Source organism: Anarrhichthys ocellatus, unplaced genomic scaffold, assembly GCF_004355925.1.
Source record: "Anarrhichthys ocellatus isolate YVR2014 unplaced genomic scaffold, GSC_Weel_1.0 scaffold9, whole genome shotgun sequence".
NCBI classification, from domain to species: domain Eukaryota; kingdom Metazoa; phylum Chordata; class Actinopteri; order Perciformes; family Anarhichadidae; genus Anarrhichthys; species Anarrhichthys ocellatus.
The window spans coordinates 5,674,952-5,696,606 of NW_022280039.1; the positions used below are offsets into that span (position 1 = coordinate 5,674,952).

Here is a 21,655-nt window from a genome sequence, read left to right on the forward strand (position 1 = left end):
GGGGGAGCAGGAGAAAAGGCACAGAGGCGCATAGATAGTACCTGGCCATTTGGTGATTAAGAACTGGGTGGAGTGTAAATGCATCAGACTTCCCCCACCCTCATGGAAATGTTGGCTCACCTAGAAGACAAACAGTCTCCTCAGAAACCTAATCCTCAGGGATAAGGGAGGGCTCAAAGTAGCATCTTCTTTCCTTTTCTTAAAAAAAACAGGCTAATTTATAGTTTCCCTGACAGTTAACTCCTCTCTCAGTGACAACAAATACCTTTTCATTACAAAAGGAGGAGAGGAGCATGGACTGCTAGGTAGTGGGGCTGCCCTGAGGCTACAGATGGGAGTCATTTACTCCTCCCTGTCCCAGTGTTGGCTTAAACACAGCCGCACCAAGTTTATTTTAGGGCTTACAGCCCAAGAGAGACCCTCTTGCTTAATTACTCCAATTATAACGTTGAGCTTTTATCATATTCTTTTGCTGCTCCCCACTTCCGACTGCAAAGTGTAAACATCCAAACCCATCTACCCACAAGTCTGGGCAGCTATTACACCGCTGGACTGAATCCAAGAGACACATTTTTAAGGATTTGATTTCAGTGCCTCGTTCCCCTTTTTCAGAACTTATCTTGTGCAACAGGCAGACTGGGCTCAATTCTTTATAGGCAATCTAAAAAGATGCACGGTCCAGTTTAAGAACTAAATAAAAGCATTGGACCAAAACGTCAGTCTGAGAAGAAAACCGATTTCCCACGACTTGGTTTAGTTAGCCAGGAAAAACAGAAAAGGTGTTACAAATAGTCCGAAACACAGTTATGCCACATCTGACACAGTAAAGAGCACTCAAACATCAGACTCAGGAGAACGGGGGTGGCGGAGGAAACACTGACGCTACAAAGGACAGACTTCACCAAGGCCTGGAGTGTGTTAGGATTACATTCCTTAACAAAGAACAAAGCTTTGATTATCAATGGACTGTTTCTCAAGGCAACAGTCTAGATAAGTCAGACTTAAGTTCAAACGGTTACATGATATTAAAAAAAAATACAGTGTACAAATGAAGTAGAAGAAGCTTTACGATATGGAGCCATCTTACCTTCGTCAGTGTTGGCAGGTCGGCCCTGGATCCTTAGAACTTGGGAGAATAAAACCAGACACAGAAGTAGACTTGGCCTCATCAGCATCCTGCTGAGGGAGCTACAACTGTTGGCTTTTCTGCGACTGGAACTCCATTCAGGCCGTTGGGGCATCAGCAGTGGGTCATTCACAGTGTTAAACTAAAAACAAACAAAGAGCAATAAAAAAACAAATGAATGCATGGCCACGTGAGCAAGTGTCATAAAAGTTTTGTTATGAGTAAGAAAAAGTGAAAAATCTGTTCAGGGTCCAGGTTTGTCCAAAAGACAAAAGGAAACTATGTTAGGGGAAAATAAACATTGGTATACAAGAACGCTATATCCGTTTTGTGGCTCTTCAAACTGAAACAATTAAAAAAAAAAGAATGTACTTTTTTTTTTTTTTATATATACAAATGGCAATCTATACTTCTGTTGACATGGAAATTCCTCACTCGCCTAAAAAGAAGAGAATATTCTGTATGTCTACACGGTTCAAGGTGGATACTTGAGCATTTAGGCCTCCTTGTACAGGAACACTGATAAGAAGCTCGCTCTGATAGCTCGAGCAAACAAACACTGGATACATCTTGCTCAGCTCTTGGGAATTAAAACATTTTCAAGACTTCAAAGGAACTACTGAAGTATGAACTCGCAGAGACTGTCTTGACGCTAAGACAATGTTCACGTTTTTGCTGTTGGACCAATGTTGAAGGGGGTTGAAGAATGTTCGGTACCCTCCTAAATGGGGCACAGTGCTATTGGGTGACCCTCGCATGCACATCTGCTTGCATCATAACCTCTGCAGCATCTGGCCATACAGATTAACACTTGCCCAAAACCCCCCTTGAGGAATTTGTTTAAGACCAACAGAAAAACCACAGCCTGTTACGTGACACCCCTGTAGAGAGAGAACGCCGGGCCATCATTTCCACGCTGAGAGATCTATCACCCAATAGTTGGTTTTGGTCCCAGAGCCCAAGTTGACCCCCCTGCAACCATTTGCTCCAACGAGTTGTCAGGAAAGGGTCAGACTAATGCTTGTTTATATCCTAGTCGAGCCTAAGAATACAGGCCTCATGAATGAAGATCCTACACATCAATGGAGTCATTAATTAACCTAAAATATCATAGTCTACTATGTAAAACAGCAGCAGCATCACATCTGGGCCAAAGAAACCCCGACTGGGTTTATGTCCTCACACAAAGTCATGTTCAGATGCAGCTGTGAGGTAAACCCTCATGTGAGCGGTCCATCGCTGAAACATTGTGTTCTCCTCAAAAAACAAATTCAATTTCACTTTCTAAGAAAGCTCCAGTGTTCCAGCAGCTGAGCTGCGTCAGGGGGTCCGAGGGGGATAAAGGAGGGTGGTCATCGCGGCTCCACGAGCGGTGACTCATCAGTGTTTGGGAACGCTCCAAGAAAAGTGGTTCTGCTGCCAGACAGAAGGAACCGCAGAGCGAGAGAGCGGCCACGTTCCCTCGGCCCTCGTCACTAGGACAACCGGCAATAATTGAGAGAGGAGGAAGCAGCTTCTTTAAAAAAGTGTGACACAACACTTTGTCATCTTCCGCTGCTGCGGGGCCAAGCGTTAAACACACAGTGCGTCTTACTATCCACACACTGGGCACACTCACCGTGACCTCATGAGTCATCGAGAAGAGGAACTGACCCGACACATTGGCTGATGATGTTGGCCGATATTGGCTCATCATAGATATTAGTAGCAAAATAAATAAAAGTATAGGCTCCATTTTTGTATGTATTCGACTCCCATTCTGTCCGATTCATATATTTTCAGTCGTTTTTATTTATAGTTACCATCAGAGCTCAACCGAGCCAATATTATCTTACTGCTAGATAGATATATAGAATTGGTCGGCTGATAAGTTTTTCTAAAAATTTCAGGTAATTTAGAAACTGTGACCATTACATAGTTTGTTTTTCGGCTAAATGTCCTAATAAGCCCGTATATTGGTCACAATTCTTTAAAAAAACAAATCTAAAAAGGATCTGTCTCAAGATCGTTATTTGGCCTCAACAATCCAGCATCTGTTGGGCTGCAGAACTATATATAAAAATATAATTATGTTTACTAATCAGAATGTTCTGTTATTTTGTGCCTACTGTTATTGTCTCACAGTATTGATCAAATATACTGCCTTAGGACATATTTTGCAGAATTCAATAACCAAATTCAAAGGATCCCATCCATATAATATTGAACAGCCCAAATCATTTTGGACACATTCGGATTAACAGAAATGACACAGGGGTCAAAATGACTAACGCATCTCAGACCTGTGAGCTCTTAAACGGTCTATGTTAGCTTTAATTAACAGCAGTGTCGGGGGAGTCTAAACCAATTAGCAGCCAGTGGTACACTCAAACTGGAAAACCAAGACCAGCATCTATCCATAGATCTGGTGATACGTTGCTCTTTTTAGTGTGCAGCTAAAATCTAATCTAAAATCAGTCATCATTATTACTGATACCTGTTGGTATAATTGTTGGCGAGCCATTAAAAAAAAAAATAAAAATACATTCAGAGTTTTGTTGCTCACATCTTTAGAAAGCAAGTTTGCATATAAATTGTATGAAACAAATTGGGATTTAAAAACTCAAAAGTCGGCCCAAGTATGGATGGATCACGCCCAGAAGGATCCGTGGTGAATGAACGGCGACCGGTCAGAAAATAAAAGCAGCATCAGAAAGGAAGAAGACATTTCTGCTGCATATGGAACCCCGTATAAGAGAGGGTAACACTTCATACAATAGTCTGGCAAATAAAAGGGGTTAAACTAAACAGATTAGAACACGCAAGACATCATTCAGCTTCTCTCATTATACAAAGACAAAGGTTACAGGCTTTACCCATAACATGGCCTGCACCGTAATTACTGTTCACCGCCATCCATGCATAAAATTCCTCAACTCCCAAATTATGGAGCCCCCCCCAGTTATCTCTGCTCTCCCAGCCAGCAACAGGCCAGTCTGCACACGGCTGCAGTTCAGCAGACATAAGAGCATCAGACCATCTCCCCAGGCTACCGGTTTCACAAAAACAGAAACTTCGGTTTCTTTCTTTGCAGCCTCACAAACTGAAATCGGTGATTTGCCACCTGAGGGCCATGGAGGGGAGCTCAGGTGTCACGATGAAGATTACCCTCAAACGTAAAGACAATCAATGTCAAACCATCCGAGACGGAGCCATTTGGTTGACGCTTTAAGGTACACTCAGTCCTTTTCAGTATATGCATGAACTGTGTGTATGTTGTCCCAAAGGAAGGTTAAACCGGGACACACAACATGTTGTATCTAAATGAAAATCAGCCTAACACATCCTAAATGCACACAATCAAATTAAATCCTACACCTCTTGAGAACAACTGGCTAAAATCTACAGTCACTAAAGGTCACAAAGAAACATTTAATGCAATGCCACATTTCTTTGTGGATTTAGTTATAATAAAAATACAATCTCAAGTCACAATAACTTGTGTGCAAAGGGGGGCAGCCTAGTAAATTAAAGGGCATGACTGCTCCTCACTTCCCATTATATGGTGGAGGAGAAACCTTTTTTCCCTCCTGGTGAACTCCCTGTGGACATGCTGCTTTTCTAAACCATCAATCTTCTCCCTCTCCCTTCATATCATAACATTTAGGGCTTTACACAACATCAGACTGCTCCCCCCAGACCTCCTGACAGATGTAGTAATGATGGCTGTCCTAGGAGCATTTTAAAAAGAGGTTAAGTTAAGCAATTTGTCCCACGATTTGAAACAAATATAGAAATGATGTGAAATGAAGTATTTGAGTTTGGTTTGGTTGTTTAGTTTGAGCCGGTGTCGTGAATCGTACAGGGCTGAAGACACGACTAAGGACTGGGTCGTTTTTTGCAGAGATATAAACACATTTGATAGCGACTCCAAACACATTTCACAAGACAAAAAAGAAGTTCAGAAACGTCCCACGGACCAATGAAACCAACCTCAAATGTATATTTAAAAAAGGAATAGCGCCATCACGTGCCGCTTCAAACATTTGCGTTCTCTGTGTTACCCTTGATGTTATTTGGTCTTATTCGAGATATCTAATCTGATCAAAGGCGGCTGCTTGTGACTTCACATAGAAAACCGAAGGAGTTTGTTTGCAGGACTGCAGCCAACATTTGGGCCTCGTGCGTAAACGCTTGTCCCCTCTTATTTTCAAGCATGGAGGAGACTGCGTGCTACAGACACTGAGGTCTCTGGAGAAAGCGACACGCGTAAACAGACAGTTTCTCCATCAGTCTTAACTACAGAGCACAAATATATTTTCAAAAACAGGTGGTTGTATTTCAGAAATAAAATAACTCCAAAAGAATTTAAGAACCACAAGTCTTGAAGTAGCTCCACATTAGGACAAGAGGTTCATCAATAAAGTAAAAATGACTACAATGGAGAACAATATCCAAACCCTTTGGCACGTAAACATAAAGTTAATCTAGATCAGAGTGGAGGAATTAATGGCTCACCTTACTGGCGGGGGGCTGAGAAACAGCCAGTGTTGGTCCGATAAGGAAGACTCCGGAGCAGAGATTTGGATGCAGAAAAAACAACTTCCCGAATAACAGTATATCCAGACGGTACAGTGGTGTCCGTCAATGAAGCTCACTAACTCCAAACTACCAACGTTTGGCTAACAAGTTCGCGCATATTTTTTGCAAAACTTGTGCGTAAGAGGAAAAAAAAAAAAAACAAAAAAAAAAAAGAACGTGCGTCGCCCACTCCAAAAAAAGAAAAGAAAAGAAAAAGAGTCAAATAATCAAAAGGTGCGGGAAGAAAACTTCTTAAATACTGTTCAAATATCGTTTCCCTGATTTACTTTGCGAGGACCTCCTTTTATCTAACCTCGCTAACGCGAACCTCTACTACTACGTGAGAACAGCCTATGCGGTAGTTCTTCGTAGCGCTGGTCCCTTTATCCCAAAACGTTTCGCTCGCGATGAAATGAAGTCGCCTCACCTCCGTGTCCCAAAGTTGTTCAACTCACTCTAACAAGATATCTGCAAACAAAATGTCGTTCGGTATTATGTGTCTCCAAACGAGCGGTGTTTAAAATGAATCCTAGAAAGTATTGTTGGACGATTCCTGGCGGAGAAATGCTGTTAAACAACGAGAGTCCGACCTGCTCCAAACCTCCCCCCTTAAATCTGAGAATATGCGCATCCTCCGGACCATTGTCAAGACACACGAAGTAACAAGGACAGCTTCCGGTATATTAGCCTACTACAAAATAGAAGGAAACCTAGGCATCTAGAAATGAACTGGACTGAAGTATGCTAAATGAAGGACTAAAAAGGCTACATACTGATTGGTTTGAGTGGGGTATATTAACGTGGAGAGGATGCATTTATCAAAGATAGAACAGAAATCCACCATTACATCAAATTGAAGAGCAAACATTACTTTTATTTTGTTACCTGCTCCAGACCAACTGCTGTCACACACATGTTTTGTTCATGTGTTACTTACTTTTACTTGAGTTTACCCTGGAATTAATTTGTTGTTCGTCAAAGTTGTTCTACTGTGTGTTTCTATGAAAACAAGACAAAACAAAAACCCCACAAAAACAAATCACCTGGAAATATTTAGTTAATGCACCGTCAAGTCGTGTTTGTTGTTTAGCGCCACACAAATGTTGTTTTTTTCCCCCCCTTGTGTCTTTTGTTTTGAATATAAAACAGCCGGAATTAAGACATTCTTCAGGCGGTTACTTTGCAGCTTGACGCAGGTCTGCACGGGCTGGTAGAAACCTGGCTCCCCCTGCCACCCACGGCACCAGAGCTCCACCAACTCCCCACACCGAGCTCTTTGCGTTGTGGGATTGGAGACTAAACGACACAAAGGCTGATACTGTGACTATAAATAATTATAGTGCTACTTTCAACTTCCATGGTGGATACAAACTACATAAACTCACCTTTCAATTTTACAACTCAGCCCCAATCACAACAAAAACATTTAAAGAAATATAAAACATAAGAAATATACAAAGCATGTACAACCATAGAGTTCAACAAGATGGTCATTTAATTCGACAGATACACAATAAGGGCCATAGAAGACATTCTTACTGATCATCACTTTTACACAGGACACTCAGGGATCACTGAGAAAAGTCCCATGTAGATATAAAACAACAACAATATATAGGTTTGTTGCATTTTACAGGAAGTTGAAACTATAACTACTTCCAAACTAAAAGCATGTTGTTCAACAGTTGCGTTAACACTAAGAGAGCACATGCTGATGGTAGACATTACAAGACAAAGAGTTATCAGTGAAAAGAGATTTGACTAAATGAGCAGGCAATAATAAGAGTGAGTTCATCTGAGGAGGGACATTAGTTTTCATGAGGACATTAAGAATTCAGATAACCAACATGAACACCATTGCACTGACAGAAAGTAAGCACTTTCAACAACATCCCCTTCAAGGCAACAATAAAATATCTTTGTTGTGCTGGCGTAAAGATCATATGCATTGGCAGCATTTCAAACCGCATCAGAATTTCAAATGCAAATGTCAACTCAGCACAAACACAAGTGTGCAGTCTCTGATCAAACACATAGTTCAGCTCATATGGTCTTTGATTTCATGTCACAATTGACAAATGATTGACGACTGCAGAGACACACGCGAACCAGCTTGGTAGTTAGATTAAAGAATGGGATGACAAAGAAACAGATTTGTGTTTCAACATGTGTTGGCCTTTCATCTTCCATGCAATGTCAACATTGTGTGATGTTAAAGACATGAACAAAATGAGTTGACTTTAGTTTGAGCTTCATAGAAAGGTGCTTTGCATTTGTAGATTCTGCGATACTCTATAACCTGTCCTTTATTGAGAAAGAAAACACCATCTTATTGCTCTTATATCGGTTGTAACAGAAGCCCCAAACTGACTTTCTATCAGCAAACACTGAAGGATATTGGCATGACGTTACAGGTTGTATGACTAAGTGTTGATACTGTAATCGATCCACCTATAAATCTAATTTTAGATTATAAAGTGTAAATGCAACATGAGCTGAAAACAGAACAATATACCGTATAAATCAAGATACATTGTCTTTGAGTCCAGCACACAGTAGAGATTTAGGTGCTAGATAGGTGAAGATAATTTAAATACTAAATGTTGTGATACTGTAAATTTATCTAAAATGATCCTTTTGATAACAGCAGCTTTGTCATGCTCAAGCCCTCAGTATGCAGATGCAACTTTACATTACATTACAGTCATTTAGCAGAGCAATTTGGGGTTAAGTGTCTTGCTCAAGGACACATTGACAAGCGACTAGTGGAGCCGGAGCCGGGGATCGATTGCAGGACGGCCCTGCTATCCACTTAGGCACAGTCACCCACCAACTTGTGGATGTTACATATACTTGTACTGATAACTTTGTCACATCAATATAAAACCACAGTTCTGTTCAGTAACCTTTCTTAACTCAATTGATTTTACACATCAAAGTCTGTTTACAGGACTTTGGGAGTAGTAGCCTTCTATTGCACATGTGAAATAGTTGTATACTTCTTTTGTGGCTCCAGAGGGTGCTGTGTGAAGTCTAAAAAACTTGCATCACTTGATGCAATTTATCAGACTTTATCATCAGTTGGTGTTGAAAAAAAATCAGGTAGTTAGAAAGAAATGAGGTGACCAGACCTCTGCAGCCCTCTTCTCATAGAGTATTATTATAGGAATAAGTCCTAAAACCTGGAAATGTGTTAGCATTTTAGCACTCCCGGGTTCCTCGTCTTGAAATCGATGTTGTTTTTTGAATGGGTTTTTGGTTAGATGCCCGAAATAATGTGGTTAACACAAGCCAAAAGATTGTAAGGTTTTGTTCCACTATATAAATCCTCTTGTTCATTTTGAACGCCATCTATGTCTGAAAAAAGCAGTTGCTAACAAGTGGCTAAATTAAACTACAAAACGTCATCACGACATCTAGTCCGCCTTCACAGCCTTGTGTATACTCGCGCTCACGCGACGGTGGTTGTTCGTTTATAGCATTAAAAAATCTTAAAAGTTGTGTTCATTTGTGAAGATTATCTTACTGAACAAAAAGTGTAAGTATAAACTCGAGTTTATTTTCTGTAATGATCCAAAATCGAATGAAAAGATCTCATTGGCTTTTTGTCGAGGGAACCGGTGGAATGCTAACTTTCGAGTTGGCCAACGTAAATAATTGAACCTTGCACCACTCTATTGCAGCTTTGGGCTAGCCCAGAGGTGGAGTACTCTTTTAAAGCAATAGCTCAACATTTTGGATGTTAGATGAGAAGATTTATAGACCTCTAAATTAACTGTGCACGCTACCCCCTGCAGCAGGTTAGCTTAGCTTAGCACAAAGAGTGTTTTTACAGGTTTTTGTTCTGTTTTTTGGTTGGGAGCATTGACGAGGCAAATGGTAGCCCGGCACATAACACAACGATGTGTTGCTTTTACATTTTGTTTTTTTAATAAGCGTTAGAGGTGCTGGTAGTCAGATTTTGTCGCCTTTAGACAGAGCTAACCTAGCTGTTTTTCTGTTGACAGCGTTTATGCTAAGCTAAGCTAACCGTTTGCAGGTTGTGGCTACCATATTTCACGCAGCCAAACATAAGAGTGGTATCAATCTTCTCAACAAACCCTTGGCAATAAAGCAAAAATGCAATATTTCCCAAAATGTCCACCTTTCCTTAAAGTTATAGTAACTGACTGAAGCCAAAGGTCTTTATATTACACGTTTAGATGGGTGTATCTCAGTCTGACACTCTTTTTTTGTCAAATGCACTTTGAGCTCAAATTAACTTGCAGCTTCAAAGAGAGCTGCTGACTATGTAGCAGATGAACTGTGAATCTGACAACCGCATACATACCAGAGAAAAACCAAGCATGTTTATTACGGTATCTAATAGTGAGAGTTAAACGGGCATGTGCTGCCATGAGCCACATCTTAGGACTTCAGAGCATCAAAACACGACTGAGAAGATCTTTGATGCCACGGCGGTTTAAAAAAACAGATCTTTTATAGACACGTCTTATTGTGTCACTGATAAAGAGTTCCCTTGGGATGTGCAACAAGCTGTTAATGATTTAAAACAGTTTTACAGCAGACAAGAAAGCCTTGGCAGAAGTCATGTCATATGGAGATTGTTTATTCATTCTGTTGCTTATTGTTTTCCTTTGATGATAGGTGACTGATATATCTAAAACTCTGGAAATCTTCATCTCAGCCTGAACAGCGACAGTTTGGGTGGTAAAATGTGTGCAAAACAGATGAGTTGGTTGTTTAAAGCAGCACAGGGGCGACACACACTGTCTATATTTCTGATTCACTTGCACACATGAGAGTGAAAGCAGAACTTGTATTGGGGCTGATTTGAAAAAGCTCCAGTCATTATTCATTAACCTGTCCCTGTGATGTGTACATACCATCGTAGCTCAAGAAACATATAGGCGCGCTTACCGACAGGGCTTTAACTGAAAGGCTATAAAATGAAGGCACAACGTTTATGATTTTAATTAATAATTACACAGTGCAGTTGCTTTTCATCTGTGAGGAAAATGCTAAAAATGTCACATGTTGTCTGCAAAGGATGAAATCCAGTAAATAGGACTGGGAGTACGTAGGCTTTAAAGTCAGTTGAACTTTCGTTTAGATGCCTCTGACAAAAGCTAAGCCTAAATACAGTCGGCTTTACGATGAGGTGGGGCATTTCTGGTCACTCCTCAGTTCCTTTCAGCGTAAGGAAATGTGCCGGACACTGTTAAAGCCAGGAATACCTTATGCAAAAGCAAACTGAAGGCAGGCTAAGCCACACATCAGCATGAGAACAAACAGAGAATCATGCAATCCTCAGATTGAACAACATCTGGCCCAGGGACGCTTTGCATGATGATTTCCCTAGCAGCTTCTTCATCGCCACCAAAGTGGTGTTTTATTGTCCTCACTTTTCGTGTTTGCATTCCATTGTCACTGGGCAAGTACAAATATCCTCCTTTATGCAGAAAAACCTCAGACAGGCCTTCCACTACGTTGTTTGAGCCCAGCCCTCATCCATCCATCAGCAGTGCCCGGGTACTACGCAGGGGCCCCCCAAACTCCGCTCACCACCCCCAGTCTGCTCCTTGACATAACACTGTTGTGGCTTTCCGGGCCTTTATGCTGGCTGTTGTCTGAGGCAGATTGAAGACCCTTTGTGTGCGTCAGCCCCTGTCCTGAGTGGCCGGGAGGAACCTGCTGGGCTGCGAGTGGAGAGACAGGAATGTGCATATGAATGGGCCAGTGTGTGCCGGGCACCTGCTGACAGAGGGACGCCGTGCCTCTATGAGTCTTAGTTCATCAGCGTAACCATCTTGTTCAATTACACATGCAGCGCGGTGTTGCGTTCCCTGGTCATTCACACTGAATGGGAGTATTGTCACTTCAGTCGTGAATATTTTGCTGTTTGGTGTCGTAGGGGAGATCTTAACAAATGTGGTGTCAGATGCATTGTTTTAGGTGTGAATAATCACCAAATGCAGCATTTTACTTCTGCTCTTCTATTGTACTCCAACTACATTTGCCTTCATGTCTGAATGCATTGAAGAATCTGATTTATCTGATCCGATACACAAAATGAGGGCTTGCAGGATCTTGTCTTTACATGAAGTCTGCCTTTAATGCTTCACTTCTGACGATGAATGATGAAAAGGTGACCCTGTTCATCAAAGATGACAGTTTTAGATATGACTCTTATCCATTTCCCCAAAGTCTTTGTCTGACCATTTAACAATTTTTTGAAAAAATACTCAATTTCAGGTTCTGCATTTCAAATGTTTAAGTAAAAGTAAGGTATTATGAGCAAAATGTACTTAAAGTATTCATAGAAGTACCTATAATGCCCAAAATGCCCCCCATTCTACAACATATTAATACATTGGATTACTATCACTAACACATTGATATTTAAGTAGCATTTTAATATTTAAATTAGATGAGGTGGGGCTCATTTTAATTTCGTCATATACTCTTGGATATTTTATTGTATAACAATGCATCCTTTTATAAGTTCATCATATATGTTATGTGTGTAAAAACAGTAAAGTAACTATAGCTATCAGATAAATATCTGACTCTTTAGCTGCTGCTAAATGCTCTAAAACAGTAAAGTTGTTGGCTTGAAAACAAAAATTTGCCAAAAGAAGCCATTAGGCTGAGAAGAAGTGGAGAGACGGGTGATAGTGATAGTGAGCAGACTCTTTGTGGTTGTAGTTTATAGGATGAGTTTGGGTAACCTTTCCAGTTTTACAACAGTCTTCATGTAAAAACCAACCTTACTGACAGTTTTATCAGAGAGTATACGGGACTGTGAGATATATTGTCTAAAACATGTCTGTACAACAACAGCAGTCTTTAGGTGAAACTTGATGAATTATCAATCCTTAGAAGGAAAAACAAACATGTAAAATAGACATGCGAGTTAAAACTCAACATAGAATGGACGACAAGCAAACCTGTGCAAATGAACAATAACCTAGAAAAGCTCAACAAGGGGCATGCACAGTAGATAGCTCCTCTGCAGATTTGGCCGATGAGAAATAGGTCCCATCGTCTGGTACGATGGGACCTAGATATATGATCCCAAAAGCTTCATTAATTGTCCTCTGACTCATATGGTACAGCTTATGGGTTGTTTGTCTGGCCCTGCTTTTGAGAAGATTACATCTCCATAATCAATAAAAAGAAACCATCCACCAGTCTGAAAATAAAAATGAAAAAACATCTGGGAAAATAAAGTTCCCGTCTCAAATATATCCACAATAACAGAGAAATGACAGCATGTTCACTGAGCACAATTTACTGGGGAAACTTTTTCATGATGATGGTCACCAGTAGAGACGTTGTGACATTGTCCAGATGTGTCGGTTGAATTTTAGTCCACGTGTGGCTGCAGGAACCCAAATCCTGCTGACATGGCTTCCACATCCAATATTTAAATTTCTGGGAGATCTATAATGTGGTTGAAAAGTCAGATCCAAACCTAAAGCTACCGAGTATGTTGATTAAATCTACAAAAAACATGTATCACGTGGTCTCAATTTGTGTTTGGCTGGATCACCTGATAAACCGGACATTTCCCACAGTCACTGCGCTGATTGCCTGGAAGAGCTGAGCTGCAGCCTCTGGACTCATGGCTCTCATCACCCGCTGACCAGGAAAATGGGAGCGTAAGATCTGCTACATCACTTGAACCAGCAGACAACATGCTGCTTTGAAGTGGGAGTGGGCCTAAATTGGATTATGCAGCATCTCCAAGGAGCAGCTCCCGTAGATTTGATTACACACGCCCCACTCGTCCAGCTCCCACACTCCCACTTTCCCCGATGCAGATGAGACGAAGTGGGGCGGTCCTCCATGCCAGAGTCTGGTACTCCACTACTCAATGTGTGCCCATCTGCCAGCCATTTACCTGATTACTTCGGGATAATTCAGACAGCTCAGGCTCTGCCAGGGCAGCTGGGAGGCAAGAGCGGGGCATTAGTTTTGTACAGGTGGACACAGGAAAGATAAGGCCCGGATGACCCTTTTATCTATGAAAACAAACATCCGGATATCACCAAAATGGAAATAACTGACATCTGGCACACTTGAATAAAATGGTGAATTATATATATTTTTAGTATTGAACTACACAATTATTTTCAACCACAAAAACTACTAATTTTAAAGCTTATAAATCTTATCAAACTGGAGAAATACACACAAAGGACAAGCTGTTCTCATCATCCACTCTGAGGTGAAAGTGCAGTTTAAAATAAGGTCCCAAGCACTGACTTTAAATCCTCCATGCAAGCATGGCACACAGACCACCTTCTATTTCTGAGGAAAATAACATCCAGTCCTGGTTTAACTTGGGCTCATTATGGTGGAAGTGGTTTCCAGGGCCAGGAAGTTTCATTGCTTTCCAAATAAATCTCACTAAACAGAGTTATAATCCAAATTCCTCATCTTATGGAGTCCTCCCATTACGAAAAAGCTCTCAAAAGCTAGGCTTCAAAATCCCACCTTATCCGCCACTTGTTGTAACATTTGCACTGACAATACTGAGTTAAGCAGATTTAATTAATTTAAATTAACTTTTTTTTTTTTTTTTAAACACAAAGCTGCTTATTTTCACCCATCAGATGCCAGTCTGGTTGTTTCCACATAAAAGGGCAAAGCAGCTCTCACATTCAAACCAGCTCATGAAAAATGATCAAGAAAAGAATGAGGCTGTTTAATATTCCTCCACTTTTACCGAGTGACACAGAGGGTTTCCATTACCTCGCTCTCTGCTAGCAAATCTCAGACATCAACTTTGATTATGTTACATAGAACCTGGCAAGGGAACAATCAGAAGGTGCTGTGGGCAGAGAAGATTACTTCTCTGATTCAAACAACACAATGTACTTTGTTCTTCCTGCTGTTGCGAAAACAAACATGGATATCTTCTAAACAATCTCCTCATTGAACAGTGAAGTGAGGCTGAGCAAACTGCTGCTATTACCGACATGTGGCACTCAAAATGGGTGATCCTTGTCCCTAACAGCTCCTCAGTTGTGTGGAAGGAGGAACTTGTCACTGAGCGTAAACAGCTCCCTTGGCTTAGTTCTGCGAGCAAAAATACCCCCATCCCTCTCCATCTACCCCCCGACACCCCATCTCCTTGTGCTGTGTGGCGTCAGCTGCAATGAGCTCCAGATGTGGCCTGGCACCCCTCCAGTCACGGCACTGGATGTGGTTTGAAGGTGGTTTTGAAACACCGCCCACCAGCAGACCCAATGAAAGTTCCTCAGAATTCAGCAAGAGGTTTTCGTCCGCAGGGTCGTGTATGTGCGGACTGAATGAGCGCCGAAGAAGTGTCGTACGAACAGTGCACATCTGTGGACGGCTGAGGGGGATCTGCCCCTCGTATGCGCACATGTTCGTTATTGAACATGCTTTGAATAAGTAAGTATATGAGACAATAGCTGAAAGTATTATGGAAATATCAACATCCTTCATTCACCCCTAGGCTTCCATTCTTTGTTCCCTTTGCTTATAAATACTGCTTTTTATAAAAGCACTCAATAATGTGTTTTGACTTAACTAAAGATAGTTCGAGCTATCTCAGTGAGAGTGACAAGACAAATGCTAATAACTGCTTATCATAACAATAAAATAAAAAGTTCCAGCACAGCAGTTGTTTTTTTTTTTAAAGAAATGCACATAAACATTGTGTGATGGTGAAGCTACCATTTCCTTTTTCTTAATCTGCCATTAGAGGTCACTATGATACACAAGGAGGTATCAATAACCACGGGGATTACAAACTAGCAACCGGACAGTTGTGAGGCTGAGGTCATTACTTCACCAAAAATCTGCTACGCATTTTCTCACTGTAGAAGAGTGTGAATAATAAGCAGCAGATCCCAAATATTTGCTGAGCTACTCAGGGACATAAAAGTAGTACGGTCGAAGCAGCTGAGACATGCTGCACGCAACGGGTCACGAGCAAAATATGTGTTCCTAAAGACCATGTCAAATTTTAAAAACATGTCATGTGTAAAGATGCCAATGTGTGAAAATGGCCTGGAATCATCAACAGTTTAGACAAAAACAATATCTGTTCTTCATCAGTAAATAACCCATGGTGACATACACATAATTAAACAGCTTGTGTTGATCCATGATGTCTCACGCTCAGCTGCAACAGTTACACTGATGCTTTTCTCTCTTTCTAACAGTTACCCTGTTTAGTTTTCCAACAGAGTGCTGGAAGGATCGGATGAGGTCACTGTGTGTGAGCTGCCAGCTAATTCACATGGTGTACTGGAAAAAAACACATGCTGCTGTTAAGACAATAGCTCCCCCTGCTGCCACACAAAAAGACCAGCAAGGATCCCTTCACACAAATGTACCAGACAAAAAAACAATGTTGACCTCCAGTTTTAATACAAACTCCTTTGTCCAACATGTCAAAGAAAACAATCATTAATGCTGCAGTGGGTGCAAACGCGGGTGTTCGTAGGGCACAGCTCAAATACATTTGAAATGCTACACATTGAAAGAAGAAATGTCAGCACTCACAACAAGACTTTGTTCCTTTTAAACTGGACTGTTGTTTCTCTCTGGCCTGTCAGTAGCTACCTTGTACTCCTGCTCTGCTCTTGTATTGAACATAGAAATATGTATGCAAGGCTAATTCCACAGTGAAATAACCCACATTAAAGATCAGTGCACCGCATCATATGGTGAGCTGGGAGTATTGATTCTTCCTTCCTCATCATCACTCAGTGCTCAAACTTTAACTAAGTACCTCAGCTGTAACTTGCTCCTCATAACACGAAGGCTGATGTGCGCAAACAGATTTATTATGAATTTGACAACTACTTGAAGGAGAGTGAAGCAGTATCGAGAGTCTGGACACTGGTGTTATTTACATGGTATGAAGCTGGAAAGTGATGTTGTGTCCCCCCAGGTTCGTTCAGTGGTTCTGAAGCCAAATGTAATGAATCCAGGACAAGATGAGACTTCAGCGGACCTCACCTAGTATGTTTTGAGCTCATATCAATTGTGTGACCTCAGCATGGCCCAGATGCAGTGTGTCCGTGGTCACCGAGGAGGTTTTAACAGCTCCTGCAGATCTTGCTGCGTTGCCAGCTGGAAGGGAAGCTGGAGCCTCTTGTTCACCCGGCTGCAGAGTGCTGGACAGTGCTTCAGAAGCAGCTCACACACCTCTTCGTGACCCTGCTCTGCAGCCTGCTCGAGCATTTAACAGAGCAACATATACAAGCGGCGGTTAATTGACCATCAAACTGTCTCTCCGGAATGCTTTTTATTACGTTTCGCAGTTCTGTACCTTGTGTAGAGGGGATGCACCATCGTCATCACAGATCAGTGGATCTGCTCCGTGGTGCAGCAGGAGTCTGACCACATCGAGACGGCCGCAGTAAGCTGATCGATGGAGTGGCGTGGCACCGCCTGATGTCTGGGGAGATGCACAAGCACCGATCTCAAGAAGAAACTTGCATACAGGGTGATGACCACTGCGACTTGCATAGTGCTGAAATAAAATACACAAAATGCAGGAGTTTAGATACATGAGGCCACTTACAGCCAAAACATCCTCCCAGAAAGCTCACCAGAGCTGTGTATCCAGCCGAGTCTCTCAGGTTAGGGTCAGTGCCCTTCTGGACCAAGATCTTGACCCTATCCAAGTCCCCGTCCATTGCAGCAGACCAGATACCTGCATAGAGGGATGACACACAACAAAGCACTCTACTTCATAGACTGATCAGTCAAATAGTTGTTAGCCAAGCCATTTAATTAAAAGGTGAAAACAGTCAATGTAATATGTGTCGTATATACTTTAACTCTATCAGAACCGTGGTTTAACTCAGCCACCACATGCCTGACAGTTGAATGCAAACCTCGTTCAAAATCCATTTCGGTCAACGTCTGGCAAACACTGGCAGAGGAGACTGGATGGGAGCAACACGAACAATGGTGTCTATCAGACGCCATTGTATTAATTGCCACATACAGGATACAACTATGTCCACACTGATTCAACCCTGAAGCTGTTTGAGGTACAGGCTTAGGTTACAGGCATCATGCTGTTAGACAGTTCCGCGTTTTTCCTTCATCTATCGTAATAGTGGACAACTTTGCGTTGCATTACCACCAGGCATATCTTCAAAACACATAATCCCCCAAAATAATGTAAATAAATGAATGTTCAACCGAATAAAAACAATGCTATAAGTCAGAAACGAGTTGAAACAAGGCAAATGGCTGTTATTTCTGCTATACAAAGTGAATAAAATCATCAGGAGGCTGCCATAGCTGGCTCCACGTGTGAATACTCTGACCAATGGCAGAGCTGCAGTCAGAAGGCCCCTTCAGGTACTCTATGATCCGGTCGTTTTATCGAGGTCTTGTCCCGGTTTGCGTCCCATAGGGTCGGTACATAGCCTTACTTTGTACTGTGGCAGCATAGTAATAACGAAAAGCGAATTATTACACTGGTGCGATCATTTAAATTGTTTATATATCACCAAAAAGATGCTCATCAATTTGTTCGTAATTGTTCCGTTTGATGCCCTAGTACACATTAAGGTATGTGATACGCTGTTAATAAATACTTACTTGAAAACTGTATCTGTAAATACGACTGAGAGGGTGAGACATTAAAATTCAAGCCATAACCTACACGAACCGAATTTGGGAGAATTGTACGTAGCGTGTCCTGTTTTTCCGACAACTTTTGAAGGCATCTTCTGTCTCGTGTTGTTGTCTGATGCAGCTAGCTAACGTTAGCCAGGTTGAATCGGCAAACGTGACCAAAGCGCCTAAAGAATGAGAAGAGTTACCCTGTTTGTTAACGGGACGTCTAAAAATGGCAAGGTTGGTATCAACTCTGTAAACTATTTACGTTGGTGCTCGGGCTGCAGAATGACTGAACATACGTGTGTCATCCCAGCTCGTGACTAACGCTAATCTCACACTGTAACCTACCTGCTACGTATCAACACTGAGTGACCCATTTCGCTTTAGACTCCTTAACAACCCTCTGATTTTTAAACATTTCTCTTCTAGGTTGTAGCAGTATACGGGACCTTGTCCGACTTACTATCCGTAGCAAGCAGCAAGTTAGGAATCAAAGCTGCCTCTGTATACAATGGAAAGGGTGGTCTCATAGATGACATTGCCCTTATAAGGTGAGCTCATCGTGATTAAAATGCAATTTCAGTGCATTGTGAGCATACCAACTTAATCTGTGTCTGTTCCTATAACAGAGATGACGACGTGCTTTACGTGTCAGAAGGAGATCCATTTGTTGGTGAGTGCTGTGACATGTCTGCTGCAGGAGTCTCATCCGCTGTCAAGTTGAATATGGCCTCAGACACTCAGTGTCTTCTTCTTCTTCTCTTTTGTATATCACAGACCCTCAAAATGAACCCAGAGTCACATCTGATCAGCATGGAGCACACACTGACTGGCTGACCCTTAATATTGGTGGTCGACCCTTCACCACCACCAGGTATCTTTGTTGTTTATGCTGTTTTTACTACTAATAAACACACTTCTGATTGCTATACTACAGTGTGCATATATATTTGTTTGTTTTTTGTTCCAGTAGCATTTTCTTTGTTGAATGTGTCTGTTTTGTGTTCAGGAGCACCTTGGTCAGCAAGGAGCCAGAGAGTATGCTTGCTCATATGTTTGGAGAGAAAAGTAAGTTATGGCTAATCGGCCGGCATTTCCTTTTTGTTGAATACGAGGCATCCTCTCAAACGTGTTCTGTCTGTGTTTGCTCCAGATTTGTGGGGGAACACGCAAGACGAGCATGGGGCTTACCTGATCGACCGCAGCCCCGAGTACTTTGAGCCCATTCTCAACTACTTGAGACACGGTCAGCTCATTATCAATGAAGGCATAAATATACGAGGTAAGCTTTCTGACGAACCCTAAATGACGGAGTCTAGCGAAATCAATCTGAGGAGGGTTATTAAATTCAATTTCCTGATAATATTTGTGCTGAATGTCTTCCAGGTGTCCTCGAGGAGGCTCGCTTCTTTGGAATTGAGCAGCTTGCTGAACAGCTGGAAGTAGCAATCAAGGTAATATGAAGTGTGGAAGGTAAATAGTTATAATTTGGAAAAGCGATCACTCCCTTGAATGCATCGTGACTTCCTTTTTCAAACAGAACACACAGCCACCAGAGGACCACTCTCCCATTTCCCGCAAGGAGTTTGTTCGCTTTCTTCTGGCAACCCCCACCAAGTCAGAGCTTCGCTGTCAGGTACAGTAAAATCAAAACGTTTTCATTCACCCCATCATTTCACCGTCTCAAGTCAACATTTGACGCCGTCGCTCTCACTGTTTTTTAGGGTCTTAATTTCAGTGGTGCGGATCTGTCCCGACTGGATTTGCGCTACATCAATTTCAAGATGGCTAATCTCAGCCGCTGCAACCTGACGCATGCCAACCTGTGCTGTTCCAATCTGGAGCGGGCCGATCTGTCTGGAGCCAACCTGGATGTAAGTCTGAAAGCTCTTTTTCTTGGCAGCACTAAATGATCCATGTGCACATACAGCATCAGCACACTAAGTGCAGAATGTGTGGAAGCGAACTTTTTCTTTTTCTTTGGAAGTTGTGTGTCATTTCGTGATATTTTATATTTGTTGGCCTTCCTGCTGGTGAACGGTGGACTCGAGTTTTTTTTGGTTTTAGCAACATCTCGCCTACTGCTGCCTCAGTTGTATGGAGGAAGGGCCCTTCTGTTCTTAAACACCTATTCTCACATTCGCCTCATTAAAAGAACAATAAGCAGACTGTTTTTTCCTCACTCTGGTAACTTAACATACATTACTTCGAAGGCGTAACTCAATATGAACTTCCAATAACATTATGAAGGCTTTGGATCTGTGTTGTCTTTTGAAGGGGGCTAACTTACAAGGAGTGAAGATGCTTTGTTCCAATGCAGAGGGAGCTTCTCTCAAAGGATGCAATTTTGAAGATCCATCTGGCCTGAAGGCCAACCTGGAAGGTAATCCATCACAACTCGTAAACAAAGTGCGGAGCAGTTAAACATATATATATGTAGTCATGTTTTAACCAAATGTTTTTATAATCAGGTGCTAACCTGAAAGGAGTTGAGATGGAAGGAAGCCAAATGACCGGCATCAACCTGCGTGTGGCCACTCTGAAAAATGCAAAGCTGAAGAACTGCAACCTGCGGGGAGCCACTTTAGCAGGGACCGATCTCGAGGTGAGTTCGGCCGTCAGACGGGATTATCTCTGAAAACACTCACGTTGACTCAGCTGGTAATCTTATTTACAGCAACTTTCTAGGACCAAAAAGGAAAATAAACAAGCAGTTAATTCAATGGGTACAATTAATTAAATCTTAAGTCTTTTTTTCTGCATTAGGTTTTTATGTTTTAGGCTGATTTTGCAAGTAAATTAAAGTGTTGTAGATATCAGATTGATTTGCTTTTTCAACCTGAAGTCAGCATGTGATAATCAATTTATATATTATATACTTTTCCCTGTGGGATAACATAACATGTTGACTATAAATAATGAGAGTTTACACAAGCCTTTTTGAGGACTAGAGTACAGCAGAACAGCTTTGGTTCTTAGGCTGTTGGTTGAACAAAACAAGCAATCTAAATATGTGAATGTACCCTTTGGGAAATATGTATATTTTGGGATATACACTAAATAATCGTCACTCAAGGCTCCTGTAAAACATTTATAATACATATACAGTTCTCCATTGCAGGTTTGTCAGGCCCATTTAATCCTCCTGTTTTACTGCCTTTTTGCAGAACTGTGACCTGTCCGGCTGCGATCTACAAGAAGCCAACCTGAGAGGGTCCAATGTAAAAGGAGCCATTTTTGAAGAGATGCTGACCCCTCTGCACATGTCACAGAGTGTCAGATAACTCAGCACTCTCACACACACACACACACACACACACACACACACACACACACACACAC

The 21,655-nt window shown here is 41.7% G+C and overlaps 3 protein-coding genes across 8 annotated transcripts in view; 1 reads left to right on the top strand and 2 right to left on the bottom strand.

The window, feature by feature from the left end:
• Positions 1–6,308, bottom strand: part of fgfr1a (fibroblast growth factor receptor 1a) — a 31,263-nt gene extending 24,955 nt beyond the window's left edge. For all 5 annotated transcript variants that reach the window (XM_031849034.1, XM_031849031.1, XM_031849035.1 and 2 more), the window contains exons 1-2: positions 5,624–6,308; positions 1,088–1,268 (exon numbers count right to left, since the gene is read on the bottom strand). In XM_031849034.1, the coding sequence (XP_031704894.1) occupies positions 1,088–1,241 (154 nt within the window). In that variant the 5' untranslated portion in view covers positions 1,242–1,268; positions 5,624–6,308. The remainder of the gene's footprint in view (positions 1–1,087; positions 1,269–5,623) is intronic.
• Positions 6,309–16,029: 9,721 nt separating this feature from the next.
• Positions 16,030–18,045, bottom strand: ankrd39 (ankyrin repeat domain 39). Its single transcript, XM_031849624.1, has 4 exons — positions 17,575–18,045; positions 17,287–17,390; positions 17,004–17,207; positions 16,030–16,903 (listed from the first exon to the last, which is right to left on the bottom strand). The coding sequence occupies exons 1-4, from the start codon at positions 17,666–17,668 to the stop codon at positions 16,757–16,759; spliced, it is 549 nt and encodes a 182-aa protein (XP_031705484.1). The 5' UTR covers positions 17,669–18,045; the 3' UTR covers positions 16,030–16,756.
• A 347-nt stretch (positions 18,046–18,392) lies between these two features.
• kctd9a (potassium channel tetramerization domain containing 9a) lies at positions 18,393–21,649 on the top strand. 2 transcript variants are annotated; one of them, XM_031849622.1, is made up of 12 exons: positions 18,393–18,550; positions 18,743–18,864; positions 18,943–18,986; positions 19,091–19,187; positions 19,323–19,381; positions 19,467–19,595; positions 19,700–19,767; positions 19,854–19,949; positions 20,038–20,187; positions 20,615–20,696; positions 20,785–20,918; positions 21,481–21,649. In XM_031849622.1, exons 1-12 carry the CDS (start codon positions 18,503–18,505, stop codon positions 21,595–21,597), a joined length of 1,146 nt encoding a protein of 381 aa, XP_031705482.1. In that variant the 5' UTR covers positions 18,393–18,502; the 3' UTR covers positions 21,598–21,649. The 2 variants fall into 2 exon arrangements, with proteins under 2 accessions (XP_031705482.1, XP_031705481.1); XM_031849621.1 differs by having other exon boundaries at positions 18,396–18,550; positions 20,591–20,696.
• The last annotated feature ends 6 nt before the right edge of the window (positions 21,650–21,655 follow it).

Excerpts from the sequence above, each read along its gene's own strand:
- ankrd39 (XM_031849624.1), bottom strand. The coding sequence starts at position 17,668 with ATGGCGTCTGATAGACACCATTGTTCGTGTTGCTCCCATCCAGTCTCC. Across the intron at positions 17,391-17,574 it reads CGAAATGGATTTTGAACGAG|GTATCTGGTCTGCTGCAATG; the intron begins GTTTGCATTCAA and ends CCCTCTATGCAG. Across the intron at positions 17,208-17,286 it reads CGGCTGGATACACAGCTCTG|CACTATGCAAGTCGCAGTGG; the intron begins GTGAGCTTTCTG and ends ATTTTATTTCAG.
- kctd9a (XM_031849621.1), top strand. The coding sequence starts at position 18,503 with ATGAGAAGAGTTACCCTGTTTGTTAACGGGACGTCTAAAAATGGCAAG. Across the intron at positions 19,382-19,466 it reads TCATATGTTTGGAGAGAAAA|ATTTGTGGGGGAACACGCAA; the intron begins GTAAGTTATGGC and ends TGTTTGCTCCAG. Across the intron at positions 20,919-21,480 it reads TAGCAGGGACCGATCTCGAG|AACTGTGACCTGTCCGGCTG; the intron begins GTGAGTTCGGCC and ends GCCTTTTTGCAG.